A 20,726-nucleotide genomic window follows, 5' to 3' on the forward strand; every position below is an offset into this window, starting at 1 on the left:
TCTACTGAAATGGAGTAGGCCTATTTATCGTTTCCTCTGTAGGCTTGACAGTGTGCAAACGAAGTGCTTTAGCCTGCATCTTCTGGACTGAGATCTCATTACAGTGCATGAAAATGCACTGTACTGTTCTTCCTAGGCTTCTTCTTATTACAGTGCATGAAAATGCACTGTACTGTTCTTCCTAGGCTTCTTATTACAGTGCATGAAAATGCACTGTACTGTTCTTCCTAGGCTTCTTATTCTTATGCTTATTACAGTGCATGAAAATGCACTGTACTGTTCTTCCTAGGCTTCTTATTAGAGTGCATGAAAATGCACTCTACTGTTATCCGAATTATTCTTATTATTACAGCTGTACTGTTCTTCCTAGGCTTCTTATTCTTCTTCTTCTTCTAACGCGTTTAATGCAGCTTCAACCGTTGAAACTTCATTCAAACTATGTTACGTAGGTCTTACTTAGGACATGGGTGCTATGTATTTTTCAGCTTTGTAACTTTTATACTTTTTAAACTATTAATTAAAAACTGTTCAAAATTTCCCCATAGACTTAACATGGGCTGATGACATCACAATAGAGCCGTTAAGCAATTAGAATCCTATGGCAGGTGTTCAGGCCACCTGTCCCAACTGCCATTCTCAGGCTTTAAGCATACAAACTGGCCCTATTAAGACTACACATCCTATTCAACTGCTTCCTCTGCCAAAAACTGTTTCAAAATAAAAGTCCTCACTACAATATTTCACTGTTAAACAATTTAACCCTTTAAACTACTGAACTTTTTAACTGTTCAGCCATTGTAACTGTTACTTATCATCAACTATGACTCCTACCCACTGTAGCTAGTTAGCATGTTAGCATTGCTAACATTTTTAGCATTTTTAGCAAAACTGCTAAAATTCTATTGCTAAAATTATTCTACTTTGTCTTTTATTACTTTTTTTACTACTTTTGCCTTTGTTTTTGCTTACTAATTATTCTTTATTTTTAAATGATTTTACCTTGTGTTTTATGTTTTCTTTTTATTATGATCTTTACCTTTTAACTATTCTTTGACTATATTGCCCTTCTATGCTTTTATTTGTTATTATCGTTTGGTTTTGTTTATGTAAAGCACATTGAATGACCTCTGTGTATGAAATGTGCTATATAAATAAACTTGACTTGACTTGACTAAAAATGATTAGCTAAGTTAGCTAAGTAGCATGGTTAACATAGTTAGCATGTTAGCATGTTAGTTAGCATAGTTAGCATAACTGCTAAAAATGATTAGCTAAGTTAGCTAAGTAACATGGTTAGCATAGTTAGCATGATAGTTAGCATAACTGCTAAAAATGATTAGCTAAGTAACACGGTTAGCATAGTTAGCATGCTAGCATTTTAACATGCTAGTTAGCATAACTGCTAAAAATGATTAGCTAAGTTAGCTAAGTAACATGGTCAACATAGTTAGCATGCTAGTTAGCATAACTGCTAAAAATGATTAGCTAAGTTAGCTAAGTAACATGGTTAGCATAGTTAGCATGTTAGTTAGCATAACTGCTAAAAAGGATTAGTTAAGTTAGCTAAGTAACATGGTTAGCATAGGTAGCATGCTAGCATGTTAGCATGATAGTTAGCATTTTTTAGAAAAACTGCTAAAAATAATTAGCTAAGTTAACTAAGTACAATACGGCCGTTAAGCAATTAGAATCCTATGGCAGGTGTTCGGGCCACCTGGATCAACTGCCAGTCTCAGGCTTTAAGCATACAAACTGGCCCTATTAAGACTACACATCCTGTTCAACTGCTTCCTCTGCCAAAAACTGTTTCAAAATAAAAGTCCTCACTACAATATTTCACTGTTAAACAATTTAACCCTTTAAACTACTGAACTTCTTAACTTTTTAGCCATTGTAACTGTTACTTGTCATCAACTATGACTCCTACCCACTGTAGCTAGTTAGCTAAGTTAGCTAAGTAACATGGTTAGCATAGTTAGCATGCTAGCATGTTAGCATGCTAGTTAGCATAACTGTTAAAAATGATTAGCTAAGTTAGCTAAGTAACATGGTTAATATAGTTAGCATGCTATCATGTTAGCATCCTAGTTAGAATACTTAGCATACCTACTAAAAATGATTAGCTAAGTTAGCTAAGTCACATGGTTAGCATACTTAACATGTTAGCATGCTAGTTAGCATAACTACTAAATATGAAAACATTAGCTAAGTTAACTAAGTTAAGTAACTTGGTTAACATTATTATCTTATTATAACTGCTAGCAAACATTAGAGCCATTCTAACTGTCAGCTATCGTCAATTATCTACCTAAATAATTTAACCATTTAAATTATCCACCTATTTAACCGTTCAATCATTCCAACTATATTAAACCTTATCTACCAAGCAAATCATTTAACTATATAAACTATCCACTTATTTAACTGTTCAGTCATTCCAACTATATTAAACCTTATCTACCTAGCAACCAATATAGTTTGTTTTTACTCTGTATGATATTTTACATCATATTTTTTGCATTTTCATGCACTGTATTTCCTTAAGGAAATGCTTTTCTAGTTATTATTCTTCTTCTAACGCACTTAATGCAGCTTCAACCGTTTAACGTAGAAACTTCATTCAAACTATGTTACGTAGGTCTTACTTATGACATGTGGGCTTTGTATTTTTCACCTTTGTAACTTTTATACTTTTTAAACTATTAATTAAAAACTACTCAAAATTTCCCCATTGACTTAACATTGGGCCTTTATGACATCACAGCATTTAGAATCCTATGGCAGGTGTTCAGGCCACCTGGACCAACTGCCAGTCTCAGGCTTTAAGCATACAAACTGGCCCTATTTAAGACTACACATCCTGTTCAACTGCTTCCTCTGCCAAAATCTGTTTCAAAATAAAAGTCCTCACTACAATATTTCACTGTTAAACAATTGAACCCTTTAAACTACTGAACTTTTTAACTGTTCAGCAATTGTAACTGTTACTTATCATCAACTATGACTCCTACCCACTGTAGCTAGTTAGCATGGTTAGCATAGTTAGCATGTTAGCATTGCTAACATTGTTAGCATTTTTTAGCAAAACTACTAAAAATGATTAGCTAAGTAACATGGTTAGCATAGTTAGCATGCCAACATGTTAGCATGTTAGTTAGCATTTTTAGCAAAACTACTAAAAATGATTAGCTAAGTTAGCTCAGTAACATGGTTAGCATAGTTAGCATGCTAGTTAGAATAGTTAGCATGACTACTAAAAATGATTAGCTAGGTTAGCTAAGTCACATGGTTAGCATAGTTAGCATTTTAACATTGTTAGCATGCTAGTTAGCATAGTAACTTGGTTAACATTATTATCTTTGTTAACATAGTTAGCATAACTGCTTGCAAACATTAGAGCCATTCCAACTGTCAGTTATCATCAATTATCTACCTAAATAATTTAACCATTTAAATTATCCACCTATTTAACCGTTCAATCATTCCAACTATATTAAACCTCATCTACCTAGTTCAGTCATTCCAACTATATTAAACCTCATCTACCTAGCAACCGATATAGTTTGTTTTTACTCTGTATGATATTTTACATCATATTTTTTGCATTTTCATGCACTGTATTTCCTTCAGGAAATGCTTTTCTAGTTCTTATTACAGTGCATGAAAATGCACTGTACTGTTATTCCAAGGCTTTTTACAGTGCATGAAAATGCACTGTACTGTTCTTCCTAGGCTTCTTCTTATTCTTATGCTTCTTCTTCTAACGCACTTAATGCAGCTTCAACCGTTTAACGTAGAAATTTCATTCAAACTATGTTACGTAGGTCTTACTTAGGACATGGGTGCTATGTATTTTTCAGCTTTGTAACTTTTATACTTTTTAAACTATTAATTAAAAACTAATCAAAATTTCCCCATTGACTTAACATTATGATTATGACATCACAATACAACTAGAAAAGCATTTCCTGAAGGAAATACAGTGCATGAAAATGCAAAAAATATGATGTCAAATATCATACAGAGTAAAAACAAACTATATTGGTTGCTAGGTAGATGAGGTTTAATATAGTTGGCATGACTGAACAGTTAAATAGGTGGATAGTTTACCCAGGTAAAAAAAAAACTATTAAAAATATACTTTTTGAAAGTGTACTAAGTGCAGTTTGTACTTTTTTCGTAAAATCCAAGTGTAGTTAAGTGTATTGAATTATGTATTAAGTTCAACTTAATACCAACTTTACTACACTTTCAGTGTAATTAGTGTGCTAAAATGGAACAACTTTTCTCACACTTCAAGGGCACTAAAGTACACTAATGAAAATCCAGATGCATGAGCAATTAAGCACACTTACAGTACAATGACATTGTATTACCATTCTAATAGAAATACACTTTTAAGGGCATTGTGGCTCAACTTACAGTTGAGTTTAAGTGAACTTTGCACATACTGTTATTATACTTTTAATGACTATAAACTATTTAACTTTAGTATGCTTCTTTTACATTTCAGGTAATCTAAAAATGCACTTCCTTACTGTATTTAGTGCTTTTAAAGTGTCACACTATGGCAATGATAATGCAATTAAAGTGAAGTTCAATTACAAGCTAAACATCATAGACACATACTTTTAGTGCACTGTTAGTATGTTATTCTCTATAAAATAAATGTGTTTGAAGTACATTTCATCTGTACTTTTATTCTCATTTTGTTCTACTTAGGCATACATGTTGCTATTATACTTGAAGTGTATTATATTACAATTCATTTCACGTGTATTACATCAACACATTACAAATTTCATTTCAGAAAGGGAACTTTATTACACAAACATGACAAAGATAAATAATTCAAACAAAGGACGATGATAATCATGATCTCATGAATGATAATACAATACACAACAATAACAGACACATAATTACACACCACTCTGTGCTATAGATCACAAAATTGACAACTCACAAGAAAAATGAAGCCTGGCATTCAAATCATAAACCATCCTCTAAAGTGAAAGACAGATCGAGAGAGAAAGAAACAGAGAAAGAGAGAGAAAGACAGAAATAAAGAAAGACAGAGAGAGAGAGGATTTGCATGTGTCTAAACCATAGGCAATGTGAACCGAGTTTGTGGGAAGTGAAAGCAATTACTCCAGAGCTCGGGTTTCTGCTTCCACCTATACAAAAGCACCTCTAACTAAACAACATCTAACTCTGATTATTACAGGTGGATATGGCCTTGTAGCTTTCATTGTTACACTTCCTCCGTAGAAGGGCACGAATTTCAGGCACCTCTGTGTTGGGGAATCGCTCCCTCACTGCATCTGTGAAAACAGTAAAGAGACATGGGCATGAATTAATGAAATAATATGGAAATACAATCCTTGATAATAATGGAGTTGTCAATTAGTCATGACCAGTGTTAGGAGTAACGGCTTTTAAGTGTAACAGCGTTACTTTTTTCAGTAACGAGTAATCTAATTGATTACTCTTCCCATCTTAATAACGCCGTTACCGTTACTGGCAAAAAATGAGGCACGTTACTGTTATTGAAGCTATATATCTCTGAGTTAGGACTTTGAAGTTGCAGTTGGCAAGATTTGTTTCATCATATACCTGAAACAGACACTATACTCTGACAGAACATAAAACAGCCGGTTTAAAAAATATATATATTCTACCTCCACCTAGATATTTGTTATTTGTTTTGCAAAAATCCACAGCTCCCGGTTCTTCTGGTCCAATCAGAGCAGGGCTGTGTGAGATCTGACTGTCAATCACAGTCTGGTGCGCACTGACGAGCACAAACTTGATGAGAGGGTGCTCGTGGTAGTGGGGGAGGGGCATGAGAGTTGTAAACATTCAACATTTTGGCTAAGTCCCCTCAATCTGTCAGACTTGCCAACTGCAGCTTTAACTGTTCTTCCTTGGTTCGTGGGCAGTAGTGTCTATGAGTGCACGAGACAAGTATATAAATGCTGACAATTGGCTGAGGTTGAGTAAAATGTCATGGTAAGCCAATCAGTGGTAGAGTTGGGCGGGTGTTCGAAAGCACGCATATTTGGACACACAACGAGCAACAGAAGCACGTCTAAGCAGTCAACAACAGACAGGTAGGCTAGGCTATGGCGAGCTCAAATAATCCAAAAGTAGACTTCTCTAAATTAAAGTCTAGCCATCAGCCTACTTTCCTCTCCAAGAAATGAAAGGAACAAATGTAATCGTGAAACGCACATTATGCCCTAGGCAAAAGTACCTATCCATGTCGGTGTAAAGTAGCATAATTCAAACATACTCAAAAATCTTTCTACGTTGCATGAATCCACAAAATTAGTGGCCAAGACCACCGATGGAGGAGACAGTGCCACAAAACCTAAGCATCTGAAGCTTGATTTTAAGGCCCCACCACCCGTTTTGTCTCAGACCGAACTGAACAAACTAGTAGCCAGGTAGGCTATGTAGTGGAGGATATGCCATTAGGCTATCTGGTTGCGTCGGACTCAGGGCACTATTGCCAAAATACTGGCCAGAGGGAGAGAAGGTCAGAGGACAGAGGAAGGGTAGCCCTACCGTGTAGAAAGACGTTTTCGAACTAGACGCCCAATATACTTGAGGGGCAATAAATATTAAAAGTTCCAAAAAATGTATTGTGTTATAGTATCGATACACTATAAACATAATATCTACATACATGGAATTTGATTGAAGGCTATTTGTCCCACATTAACAGTTTTGTGTACATTGTTTCTGTCAATAATATATTGTATTAAGTGTCTTTTTCATTATAATATTCAGATTTATCATAAATACTTCAACATGCACAATGCACATGTATTTTAAGTTCCATTAAAGAGGGGTGGAGGTGGGGTCACATTTGAGCATGTAAAAATTTACTTGAAAGTAACACAAACGTTACTTTCGGAAGTAACTAGTTACTTTTCTAATTTGTAACGGAGTATCTAATTTTGTTACTTTTTGGAAGAAGAAGTAGTAGTAGTAGTAGTAGTAACTGTAGTAGTAGTAGTAGTAGAAGTAGTAACTGTAACTACCTTTTTAAAGTAACTTGCCCAACACTAATCATGACTATGGATTTGCATTCATAATTATGACATTACTGTACCTATAATTGCGTTGGTTTTTTCTGGGTCAAGCTGCTCCTTCAGCTCGCCCTTTTTCCCTTTGCCTGTGAGGGTTGCCTTAGCCAAAGTTTCCCTCCCAAACACCAATGTGGCCAGTTCCTGTGTGAAGAGGGACATCCTCCTCCCACTCAGCCTCTGATACAGACGTTTTGCCACTTGCACTGACGAGGTGCCCAATGATATCTGTGAAAACCCACAAGCAGATTAAGAAAAAAGGTACATTACAAACACTTATCTATAGGGCAAGTTGGCACCTGTCTTGGCTTCAAGTGTTTTAACACAATCAGTAATACCAGCATCTTGTATGATTTGTAGGTCATTGAACCCAATCATAAGAAAGAATTGGCAAATAAGTCAGAAATTCTACACAGCAGATAATAAAAAGCTAGTTGGTATTGTTTTCACTATAAACACACTTACGTCGTCCTTTTTCGTAATATCATTTTGACTTTTAAGAATTGTACTTATTTCTGCCAGCCAAATTTGCTTAGCACACTGGTAGGCAAATTTGCTTTTTTGCATAACGATAATCAAACTCCTATTGAAATAAGTCAAATGATTTTACAATAAAGCCCTCGGTTAGTCTTTTATACTGAAAACAATACCTAACTACATACATACATATTCAAGATACATAACTACATTGTTTTTACTTTTGAAAATGAATAACACTTGGTTAGATAAGCCGTTTCTGCAGTGTAAGATTTCACATTTATTTAATATTACAACCCTCAAATAATAGCTGCCAGGAGGCATAAAGGGCAGTAAGTAAGTAACAACCCGCAAATGCAGCAAAATCCCTGAATTTGCATGAATTGGTGAACATACAAGATCACCAAATCCTGGAGGGCCTGCACAATGCTGATGAGGGATCGGTTTAAGGACATACCATGTCTTCACTGCCAGTGTCACTGCTAGTGCGTGGTGAGTCACTTTGGCTGGAGGAAATAGATGAATCTGCCATTTTGTTTATGACTGCTTTCAGTGATGACACCAGTTCTGGCAGCTCTAAAACAAGGATGCAGTATAAAAAGGGTCAGTATCACATTATGACACAAAGAATAAGTATCACATTGTGTCGGAAAATAGCACATATATGAACGTCATTTCACAACAGCTAGATCTGATTTGACTTAATTTCTTTTCTGATTGGATGAGGACCATTACTCATCCTTTCCACCGCTAGCATGCATGTCTGACTTCAATGTTCCTCCAGGGTTCCCACTATAAGTCAAATGTGAAATTCCATTACTTTTCCATGACTTTACCTGACAGTAAAAAATAATAATTCCATGATGTACAATATCATGAATGAAATGGTACAATATACTACCCTGGAAATCTACAGTTCACGCGAGAGCACAATGGAATTGTCTCTGCGAGACACTCTGACAATGAGCAATGATGCACGTTACTTTTACCCCAACATTCCGGGGAACCAGCTAAACTGATGAAGACAGGGCTGCAACGTTGAAGGACAGTACACATTGGTCATAGTGTTATCCGATTGTCCGAAATCATTCAGAGTAAACATGTTCTAGTGTTATCCAATTGCGTGCAGTGAGATTTTTGAATGCATGCTTGTTGCCGCCACTCGAGTTGGGCCTTTACATTGCTCTTGCCCAGACCCTTAATCTTTCTAGATTACCAGGGTCTGGATTTTCCAGGCTAACAATATACTGATTTCAGTATAGAAAGATCTTAGAGCAGCCGCCTAGAGTTCAAGAATATTTTACTTTTGGACGCGGGAGATGAATGGCCATTGAATAAACAATGTTGGGCTAACCACAACTACTAAAGCAAGCAGTTAAGCTAATAATCAGATATAACCAATCTTGCATGGAAATATATTTGTATTAATGTATTTTGGCAAGTACATTTACAGCAGATCTACATAAATTATTGAAAACACAATTTGATATCTTAAACGTGATGTAAGTGGAACTGATGTATAAAAGCAATATGGCACTTGCGGTCATGGTGTTGGTACAGATACCCACGGCTGTGGTTACCTGCGGCAGTCTGCCAGAGGCCTTGTGGTTATATCCCTACCAACCCCACTATCAGTTGTGCCATATTGCTCAATCAGTAAATTCAAACAAGAAGTATTAACAGTAGACAATGACGGCAAAAAAGGCCGTGGATTAATTTCCAATTTGTGGGAAGTCGGGTCTGTATACTAAGACATAACGCGTGACATGCATGTGAAATCAAATTAACAGTGGGATGCATGTCTTGAATTCATTTCATGACCTCATTCACTATGGCTACAGGTGTACAGGAGGGTCCAGGTGGTGGCAGAGATGATGCTGGCATCATTAGCATACATATTATGCACCCACCCACCTTTCAGAGCCTGTGCAGTTTCCTCGTCCATCTCGACAAAAACGGCAGGCACTGCCCCTGGCCGCTGAGACTCCTGAGGGATGCCGTCCTCCTCATCATCACTGTTCACAACCACCTATGCAGAAAACATCAACTAAATTACCTTAAACAAAAAGGACAGCTATACACTCCTAATCATTCACATGCCAAAGCACAATTGTCATGGTGTGAGTGTATGTGTATAAATCAACATTCATGCAGTGTTGAATAGTAACTCATTTGCACAAAAATGCAGTTTTGCTATATCACATAGAGCTTTACCCTGAGCACCAAGGGCATAGGTTTGTAGATTGTGTTTTGACTTTGATATTGGGACATAACTCAATGCAAGCGCAAAGTGTGTTATTGCATGCATGTCAGCACCAATAGGCTATAATCCACCACTGATGGTGGTGGACTCTGATAATTCTCTGGGGAACACTGCTCATTATTTGATGTAGCCGGTTACATTTTTAAACATACCGATTTACGTTTTTTAGGAGGATCAAATAGGTCGCAACAGGTCTCATCAGAATCAGACTCCAGTAATGTTGTACGTTGCCGCTTTAGGTCCCTCTTCAGCTCCTCGCCCATTTTGGCCATCTGTGAACCAGACTGACAACGTACATTGTGTTTAAGAGAATGATTTTGAAAATTTCCACACAAACCACCAGGCTTTGAAGGGGAAATCTGGCGAGATTTCAGAAAGATCTCCGTTTCTCGAAGTCACCAAGTACTGTTAGTTCGAAACACAACGAAAACAACTGTCAGACACCAAACAGGACGAGGACCACAATTGCGTCACGTTCAAAAGTTTATTTAAGGGTTGGGGGTTTCAGGGGTTCCGGGGGGGGTACAGGAGTTCCAAGAGTCTGCGTGTGTGTGTTCCCCCAGTAGCCGAACAGCGAAGGCAGGAGCTGGATGATCCGGGAAGTCCTGGGGGAAACACACACACAACTGCAATTGAAACGAAGCAGCAGTACAGTCAAGGACTAGGCGGTATTCGTAGAAGAGGGACGGAAGGCAGGTCAAGATTACCGGGGCTGGAGAACACAGAAGTAGTCGAGCGGGTCCGGGATCACAGGCAAAGAGTCAGAGGCGTTTTCAATAAACAGGCAGGTAACTGGTGCTGGTTGCAGACGATCTGACAAGTGTGGACTGAAAAGCAAGGCTTTATATAGAGGGCATGATGAGTGGTGAATGCAGTGCAGCTGGTAGGTAACGAGGGTGAGGCAGAGCAGAGCAGGAACAGGTGGAGGTCATCAGACTTCAATCAGCACGTGTTACCAGGCAGAGAGAGAGCTCATGACAGAACCCCCCCCCTAAGGGACGGCCCCAGAAGTCCCCAAGAGTGACACCACGTCGGGAGGGCGGAGGGGAGCCGGTGGAGGGCTAGAATTCCTCCGAGCGGTCCGAGTGAACATCCTCATCCTCGGAGGGAGCTGGAGGGTCGTGGACAGAAGACGGGACAGGTACCGAGACAGGGTCAGGGTCAGGCACATGACAGGAAGCCGGGCGGGCAGGACGGTTAGGGACCCCTCTGGGGCGGCCCCTACGGATTGCAGGTTGATCAGGATGCAGACGGTGGAAGTCGGCGATGAGTGTCCGGTCCACAATCCGACTGGCTGGCACCCAGGTTCTCTCCTCAGGTCCATAGCCCTCCCAGTCGACGAGATACTGGAGGCCCCTACCTCGCCGTCTGGACCGAAGCAGGCGTCGAACGGTGTACACCAGCCCACCGTCAACGAGGCGAGGAGGAGGAGGAGGAAGCAGCACGGGGACCAGCGGGCTTTCATGCGTCGGCTTGACTTTCGAAACATGGAAAGTAGGGTGCACCCTCATGGAGGTTGGCAACTGGAGCCGGACTGCGGTTGGGCTGATGACCCTCTGGATAGGGAACGGGCCGAGGAATCGAGGTGCCAGTTTACGCGATTCCACCCGCAGTGGGAGATCCTTGGCTGACAGCCACACCTTCTGGCCAACACGGTAGGCGGGTGCCGGCGATCTTCGGCGGTTAGCCCCAGTGGCATAGCTGACAGCTGACTTGAGTAGCGTGGCACGAGCTTGTGACCAGGTACGACGGCAACGGCGGGCATAGGCGAGGGCAGACGGGCAGGACACATCTCCTTCCTGGCTGGGGAACAGGGGGGGCTGGTAGCCATACACACACTGGAAAGGTGACATACCAGTGGCAGAGCAGGTGAGGGAGTTGTGAGCATACTCTATCCACATCAGTTGTTGTGCCCAAGCCTGGGGTTTGCGAGAAACCATGCACCGCAGCGCCTTCTCCAGCTCCTGGTTTGCCCGCTCGGATTGACCATTGGACTGGGGGTGGAACCCGGAGGTGAGACTCACTGTGGCCCCTAGAAGACGGCAGAACTCCTTCCAGAATGTAGAGGTAAATTGCGGGCCTCGGTCAGAGACAACATCCCTGGGCAGCCCGTGTAGACGGAAGACATGATCAAGAACAGCCTGGGCAGTCTCTCTGGCAGATGGCAGTTTAGGGAGGGGAATGAAGTGTGCCATCTTGCTAAACCGGTCAACCACAGTGAGAATGACAGTCATCCCACCTGATGGTGGGAGGCCAGTTACAAAGTCCAAGGAGACGTGGGACCAGGGTCGTGTGGGCACAGGCAAGGGCTGGAGTAAACCAGCGGGGGGCCGAGTGGAGGACTTGTTCTGATTGCAGGTGGGGCAGGCACGGACGAATTCTCGGACATCCCTTCTCAAAGACGACCACCAAAAGCGCTGGGCAAGGAGATGGCAGGTGCGGGCGGAGCCCGGGTGGCAGGCAAGGCGGGAGTTGTGTCCCCACTGTATGACCCGGGACCTCAAATTATCTGGGACGAAGAGACGACCGTCTGGGCATGCACTGGGACTGGGATGGTCACGGAGGGCCTCTTGAATTTCCTCCTCGATATCCCAGGTCAGGGCAGCTACGACGCAGGGATCGGGCAGAATTGATGCAGGTTCCTGGGAAGGGGCGTCATCCTTATGAAACTGACGGGAGAGAGCGTCCGGCTTGGTGTTCCGAGAACCTGGGCGGTATGACAGGGTGAAGTTGAATCTGGTGAAAAACAAGGCCCAGCGGGACTGTCTGGGGTTAAGACGTTTGGCATTGCGGATGTATTCGAGGTTTTTGTGATCGGTCCAGACCAGGAACGGAACTGTGGACCCCTCCAGCCAGTGACGCCACTCCTCCAGGGCAAGCTTGACAGCCAACAGCTCACGGTTTCCAACATCATAATTGCGCTCTGCAGGTGAAAGCCGGCGAGAGAAAAATGCACAGGGGTGCAACTTGTTGTCCTCCTCTGCCCGTTGAGAGAGTATGGCCCCGACTCCCACGTCTGAGGCATCCACCTCGACAACGAACTGCCGGTCTGAATCCGGCATCTGGAGGATGGGGGCAGTGGTGAACCGGGCCTTGAGGGTATGAAAGGCTGTGTTGGCCTCTGGGGTCCAGGAAAAGGGGTGTTTGATGCTGGTCAGAGCTGTGAGGGGAGCGGCGACGGAGCTGTAGTTCCGGATGAATTTCCGGTAGAAATTGGCAAAACCGAGGAATTGCTGCAGCTTCTTCCTATTCCCCGGAACTGGCCAGGAGGTAACTGCCGAGACCTTTGCGGGGTCCATCTGGATATTGCCTTCAGCGACGATGTATCCCAGGAATGACACAGTCTGAGCATGGAACTCGCATTTCTCCGCCTTGACATAGAGAGAGTTCTCCAGGAGCCGTCGAAGAACCAGCTGGACATGACGGGTGTGTTCGGACAGAGTTCTGGAGAAAATTAAGATGTCGTCCAGGTACACGAAGACGAATTTATTCAGCATGTCCCGCAGCACATCATTCACCAGCGCCTGGAATACCGCTGGGGCGTTGGTGAGGCCAAATGGCATTACCAGGTACTCATAATGGCCGGTGTGGGTGTTGAATGCTGTCTTCCACTCGTCACCCTCCCTTACTCGCACTAGGTGGTAAGCATTTCTAAGGTCCAGTTTGGTGAAAATAGTGGATCCCTGGAGCAATTCAAAAGCAGAGGTGAGTAAAGGCAGAGGGTACCGGTTCTTCACTGTGACATCATTCAGACCTCGATAATCAATGCAGGGGCGAAGAGAACCATCTTTCTTTCCCACAAAGAAGAACCCGGCACCAGCAGGAGAGGAAGACGGGCGGATGAGTCCAGCTGCCAGGGAGTCCCTGATGTAATCCTCCATAGTTTTTCTTTCAGGAGGGGATAGTGAGTAGAGGTGACCTTTGGGTGGAGCAGTCCCAGGGAGGAGATCAATGGCACAGTCGTACGGACGGTGTGGGGGCAGAGATGTGGCTTTGGTCTTGTTGAACACCTCTCGGAGGCCATGGTAACATTCAGGGACATTAGAAATGTCGTGGGCAATGCTGGGGGGTACTGAGCCGGGGGGCAGCGAGGCAGCACGCAAACAGGTCAGGTGGCAGGCATTTCCCCACTCTTTCACAGTTCCGGAGGCCCAATCGAGGTGAGGATTGTGGAGACGGAGCCAAGGGTAGCCCAGGATTAGGGGTTGGCCTGGAGAGCTGAGCAGGTGGAAGCGGATGGTCTCTCGGTGGTTTCCTGACACCATCATTGAGATGGGGGCTGTGATGCTGGTAACTGTGCCAATTGCGTGACCGTCCAGGGCCCGGGCTGGAACAGGAGTGGACAAGCGATGGCTTTCCAAGCCCAGCTGACGAGCAAGTCCTGTGTCAATAATGTTTGCTTCTGCGCCAGAGTCCACCAGGGCTGCCAGGGTGTGGGTGGAATCAGACAGGTGAAGACAGACTTGGATGAGGGGTTTACGGCTGATGGAGGGCTGAATGTTCATTGAGCTCATCCGGATTCCTCCTACATCTGGTGAGCTCCGGCTTTTGCTGGACAGGTGGCGACTCGATGACCATCACCACCACAGTACAGGCACAAGTTGGAGGTGATGCGTCGCTGGCGCTCTGCAGGGGTTAGGGAGGTGCGGCCGATCTCCATCGGTTCAGACTGGTCCGGCTGGCTAGATGGTGTGGCAGGTGCGGACAGAAGGGCAGTTGGGACACTCCGTGTGCTGGTGGATGGACTCTGGCGCCCTCTCTCATGACGGCGGGCCAGGATCCTGCGGTCGATGCGGACAGCCAGAGCAATGGCTTCATCAAGAGTGGGGGGTTGATCATGGGAAACCAGCTCGTCCTTTATGTAGTCCGCCAGGCTGTGGAGGAAAGCATCCACCAATGCTTCCATGTTCCAGGAGCTCCGACTTGCCACGGTTCGAAAGTCGATGGAGTAATCCGCAACAGTCCTTCTGCCTTGGCGAATACTCATCAGGATCCGAGATGCCTCGGCTATTGTGGATTCCAAATCGAATACCTTGAGCATCTCCTCTGCGAATAGGTTGAAGGTTGCACATGCTGGGGTCTGGCGCTCGAACTCCGCCGTTCCCCAGAGTCGAGCTCGGCCCGTCAGGTGAGTGATCACGTAACCGACCCTCGCCCCTTCAGTGGCAAAAGTCCTGGGTTGCAGGGTAAACTGGACACGGCAGCTCGTCAGGAACGCCCGTACCTGGGTTGGGTCGCCGCTGAACCGCTCTGGATTGCCGATCCTGGGTTCTGGGGCTCCGGCAGCCACGGTAGCAGTGGACTGGGCAGGAGACTCGGGTGCTGGGCCGGTGAGCAGGCTGGCTGGGGCTGGGCCGGTGGGAGCAGGCAGAGGAGAAAGGTTGGTGAGAAGTTGAATGATCATTGCAAGTTGTTGCTGTTGCTGCTGGAACTGCTGACGCTGGCTCAAGCCGGCTTGAAGTAGGGAGGCAATGTCAGCAGTGTTGCGGTTTACCTCTCTCTCTGTCTCTTCCAGGCGTTGCATGGCGGTGGGTGGTTCTGGTTCGTCGGTTTCCATGCTGGTTCGACCGTGCGCTGGGTCCATGTTTGGTCAGATCGTACTGTCAGACACCAAACAGGACGAGGACCACAATTGCGTCACGTTCAAAAGTTTATTTAAGGGTTGGGGGTTTCAGGGGTTCCGGGGGGGGTACAGGAGTTCCAAGAGTCTGCGTGTGTGTGTTCCCCCAGTAGCCGAACAGCGAAGGCAGGAGCTGGATGATCCGGGAAGTCCTGGGGGAAACACACACACAACTGCAATTGAAACGAAGCAGCAGTACAGTCAAGGACTAGGCGGTATTCGTAGAAGAGGGACGGAAGGCAGGTCAAGATTACCGGGGCTGGAGAACACAGAAGTAGTCGAGCGGGTCCGGGATCACAGGCAAAGAGTCAGAGGCGTTTTCAATAAACAGGCAGGTAACTGGTGCTGGTTGCAGACGATCTGACAAGTGTGGACTGAAAAGCAAGGCTTTATATAGAGGGCATGATGAGTGGTGAATGCAGTGCAGCTGGTAGGTAACGAGGGTGAGGCAGAGCAGAGCAGGAACAGGTGGAGGTCATCAGACTTCAATCAGCACGTGTTACCAGGCAGAGAGAGAGCTCATGACAACAACTGTTTGTAAGCTGCTGGTTGTAATAACTTGAGCTAGGCAAAACAGGTTGTTTTCATTTTGTTTTGTACCAACAGTACTGGGTGACCTCGATAAACAGAGATCAGAAAACTCACGGAATTTTTAAAGAGCTTTAATAGTGCAGTTCTTTATATAGCGTCTACACCACACTTTCCAAGAATCCACCTCCATCCATCCATCCATCACTCTGATAGTATTTGTAACAGGAGACTGAATCTTGACTTAACATGCCTGGAATTACAAAAAAGCTAACTTGACTTGTTTCACTGTCTTCTAAGTAATATTTAGAATTTTACATTTATATTTGCTGGCTTAACCTGCTAAACATTTGTGCACCCAGCTTGGAAAATCTGTAAAAATTCACAATGTAACTCTCATTGGCAAACACATTATATGATGCCACAGCATTATTATCTGTGAACTAGATTCCCAATGCTCCATTACTGTTAGAAATCAAGCTTACGGTCATTCCTTGCTTCATCACCCTCTTCTCCTGGCAAATCGTTTTGCTGGACTCACCAAAGGAAGACCATAAATCCTCTCCCTGGAGGAAAGCAATACGCTTCTCGACTAAGTCGTTGTAGTTTCCTGTGAAGACCAATTATTTACTTTTAATTACTTCATACACAGAGTTCATTGTAAATGCAAGAACATTCAATTACATTCAGAATTACAAACATTACGGTTCACAATTAACCTAACAGGAAACAAATAACATATAAATTCAGTGTGACCTTTTATTAATTTCAAGATAGGAATGTCACTGTTATTTACTTCATTTGTATTTTATTAATTTTATCAGTATTGGCCATTTAATGTCCACATTTCAGTCATTTCTAAATAACACATTATGGCCTTAGGTATGAGCTACACCAGGCGCGTAACTGAAGCGTTCCGTTTCCAACGCGTAAAATCCATTTTAAAGACCGGTCTATTCATGGGTTCAGGTCCCTTTCCACAGGTTTATTAATGAAGCACCATGCAGTCTGCATTGATAATTAAGGTGCTTGATTCTATACATCTGTGGAAAGGGACCTGAAGAAACCCATGACTTTTTTCCCAACGTATGCGCCACTATCACGTCTGGTGTAGCTACTTACATTGATTAAAGTGGCAGCTAATTGTTGCAGCAGACGCTACGCGAACGGAACGCTTCAGTTACGACGTACCATATGGCAGGAGTCAATCCCTCTCTACATTGCACATTTCTCCTTTGACTTAACCAATTATCCGAATTTTCAATAAACGGACATGCTCCACAGCGAGGACAAATTCCACAATACCACTAAACTTTCACTAGAACTGATAGGCAAGGAGATAAGCCATCTCTAACAGTATGGGTCTGTAAAAGCTGATGTTGGAGCGTTCTCTACAGGAGGACTTGTTAATAATCACACTAAAGTACTTGAAGCCCAGCTTATCCTAATGTAACTGCCTCATATATCCTATCAATGCGTCAGATATCAGAACTGTATTTGAAGAGATCATTTTGCATCATGACAAGCCTAATGTTACATCAACTTCCACTATTTTCATAGTTAGCAATCTGGCATTAGCTAACGTTAACATTGCCGGCTAGCAACTTTCAACCCATACACTGAATGAACTTTATATACTGTCTATGTTTCAACCAGTTCATTATCAGTTACGTTAATTTACATGACAGTAGCCGGTAAATTACTGTTACAACGACTGTTTCAGAATATTTCCAGAATATTTGTGTTTTAGAACTTACCTGACAAGAAGAGCAGTTTGGCTGCAACCGGCTTTGGATCTTGCCTGCGTCTAGCAGGCAAAATCACCTCTATCCAGCCATGCTTGGACTGGAGGTCCTCCTTGCGTTTGACTGTAATGTCTACATTTCTATATGCATCCTGAATAATAGATGTATTATCTACAATAACGGACCCGTCTACGAAATAAAACAACCCATACATTGTGCTAACTGAAGTTAACCTTACTCTGTTCCCATCTGACTGATGAATTTCAAATATTAATCGTCAATGTATTTAGCTACATGGTGTGGCCGCCCAAACTTCTACAAACTGATTGGATGCAGCTGCGCACACTGATTGGTTGTGGGTCCTTGGGTCCGTGGGTCCATTCATATTAGTCTTGATCCTTCAATCTTGATCTGTGCACTGGTCAACAATATTTGCTCAAATATGCCACCTTTACGATCAAAGTACAAATCCTACTTATTGGATAAGGAGAAGAAAATACCAAGGACAACAGCATACAGACACAAGAAGGTAAGCGGTATCATTTGTTTAAATTATTGATGTTTTTGTTAGCTTATTATTATTAATATTGATATTATTATTATTATTAGTAGTAGTAGTAGTATTACAGTGCATGCAAATGCACTGCATTGTTATTCCATTGGCTTCTTCCGACTTATCATTATATTTTGTTATTATTCTTCCAGGCCCTAATTTGGCTTGAACCGCTTAGTGTAGAAACTTGGTTCAAACTGTGACATGTTGCTCTTGAACAAAATGTTCATATGTCTACAACTTTTACTTTTTGAGATATTGAATAAAAACCAAAGATTCTAGAACAGAGCCCGCTCAAGAATCTTTGATAAAAACTAAACTTAAAAATCTCCATAGACTTAACATTGGCCTTATTACATCATAATAGCCTATTAAGGAATTAGAATGTAATCGACTGCACCTGTGCTCTCTCACTGACTGCCTGCAGAAACTTCAATGGAACCTCTTTTCTGTGTCTCTCTCCATTCAACTGGATAGCTCACTTCTCATCCCAACTTTTTTTCCCTTCTTTTTCTTCACTTTCTCTCTCTCTCTCTATTTCTCCCAATGTCAATAACGTTCAGCTACTTTCCCTATTTACACTTTTTATAGCATAGCAACCACTTTCATTACCCTAGGAACAGCCTAGCAACCATCTTAAGTACCATAGCAACAACCTAGCAACCACCTGAAGTACCCTAGCAACATTCTAGCAACCACTTTCTATAGCATAATAACAACTATAATTACCCTAGCAACACCATAGCAACCACTGTTATAGCATAGTAATCACTATAGTTTCCCTAGCAACACCTTAGCAACCACCTCAACTGCCCTAGCTACAACCTAGCTACAGCTTCCAAAATGTGAACTTACCAACCAACTTAGCAACCAGCATGATTACCCTAGCAACCAACCTAGCGACAACTTTGCATGCACTGTATTTCCTTCAGGGAAAGCTTTTCTAGTTATTATTATTATTACTATTATTATATAATCGATAACAATAACATGCCTATTATTATTATTATTATTAGTAGTAGTAGTAGTAGTACTAGTAGTAGTAGTATTATGGTAGCCTAGTAGTTGTCCTACTACTTCTACCATAATAATAATAATAATAATAATACGAAGAAGAAGAAAAAGAAAAAGAAAAAAAAAGAACATTAGTAGTAGTAGTAGTAGTAATGATATTAATACAAAATAGTAGGCATGATATATAGGATAATAGCAGTAATAAGTACCAGGCCAAGCAATGGAGAAAGCTACCAGAAATGCTTGATAACTAGTAGGCAAGTTAAGTGTGGGCTATCTGCGCCATCTTATAAGCTCTATCTATACTGAAATTGTCTTTTGTTTCAGGGAAAAGGCAGAAGAGGATACAAGCACTACCTTTACAGCACTGGTGTTGAAGTCCCTGACAGAAATTTAGAACATCATGACAGAGAAGTAAGCTAGCCTTTATGATGATAAGTATTTCTTTTTGTGCTTATGACATTGTTTATTGCATGGATCACAAGGTGGTCATGGTCATGGTGATGGTGGTGATGGACATTTCAGCCAAATTGATTTGACACACTACTTATCGAATAATAAAACTTACAAAGCTGAAAAATACATAGCACCCATGTCCTAAGTAAGACCTACGTAACATAGTTTGAATGAAGTTTCTACGTTAAACGGTTGAAGCTGCATTAAATGCGTTAGAAGAAGAATAAGAACTAGAAAACGCAATTCCAGGGAATTACCAGTGCATGAAAATGCAAAACATATGGTGTGAAATATATTGTTAAAACAGATGATGTGCTAATTGGCAACCAACATGATGAGGTTTAATATAGTTCAAATGACTGAACTAGGTAGATGAGGTTTAATATAGTTGGAATGACTGAGTTAAATAGGTGGATAGTTTATATAGTTAAATGATTTGCTTGGTAGATAAGGTTTAATATAGTTGGAATGACTGAACAGTTAAATAGGTGGATAGTTTAAATGGTTAAATTATGTAGGTAGATAGTTGACGATAACTGACAGTTGGAATGGCTCTAATGTTTGCTAGCAGTTATGCTAACTATGTTAACAAAGATAATAATATTAACAAAGTTACTATGCTAACTAGCATGCTAACATGCTAGCATGCAAACTATGCTAACCACGTTACTTAGCTAACTTAGCTAATCATTTTTAGCAGTTTTGCTAAAAATGTTAAGTAGCATGCTAACATGCTAACTATGCTAACCACATTACTTAGCTAACATAGCTAATCGTTTTTAGCAGTTATGCTAACTAGCATGCTAACCATGCTAACCATGTGACTTAGCTAACTTAGCTAATCACTTCAAGCAGTTTTGCTAAAAATGTTAACTAGCATGCTAACATGCTAGCATGCTAACTATGCTAACCACATTACTTAGCTAACATAGCTAATCGTTTTTAGCAGTTTTGCTAAAAATGCTAACTAGCATGC

General features: G+C 42.1%; 1 protein-coding gene across 1 annotated transcript; it reads right to left on the minus strand.

Moving 5' to 3' along the window:
* Positions 1–4,872: 4,872 nt before the first annotated feature.
* LOC121700456 lies at positions 4,873–19,186 on the minus strand. The gene is made up of 8 exons (XM_042083409.1): positions 18,937–19,186; positions 17,740–18,904; positions 16,468–16,592; positions 9,987–10,118; positions 9,486–9,600; positions 8,029–8,147; positions 7,121–7,322; positions 4,873–5,324 (listed from the first exon to the last, which is right to left on the minus strand). Exons 2-8 carry the CDS (start codon positions 17,939–17,941, stop codon positions 5,209–5,211), a joined length of 1,011 nt encoding a protein of 336 aa, XP_041939343.1. The 5' UTR covers positions 17,942–18,904; positions 18,937–19,186; the 3' UTR covers positions 4,873–5,208.
* Positions 19,187–20,726: the final 1,540 nt, after the last annotated feature.

This window comes from Alosa sapidissima, chromosome 24 (assembly GCF_018492685.1).
Source record: "Alosa sapidissima isolate fAloSap1 chromosome 24, fAloSap1.pri, whole genome shotgun sequence".
Classification (NCBI taxonomy): Eukaryota; Metazoa; Chordata; class Actinopteri; order Clupeiformes; family Clupeidae; genus Alosa; species Alosa sapidissima.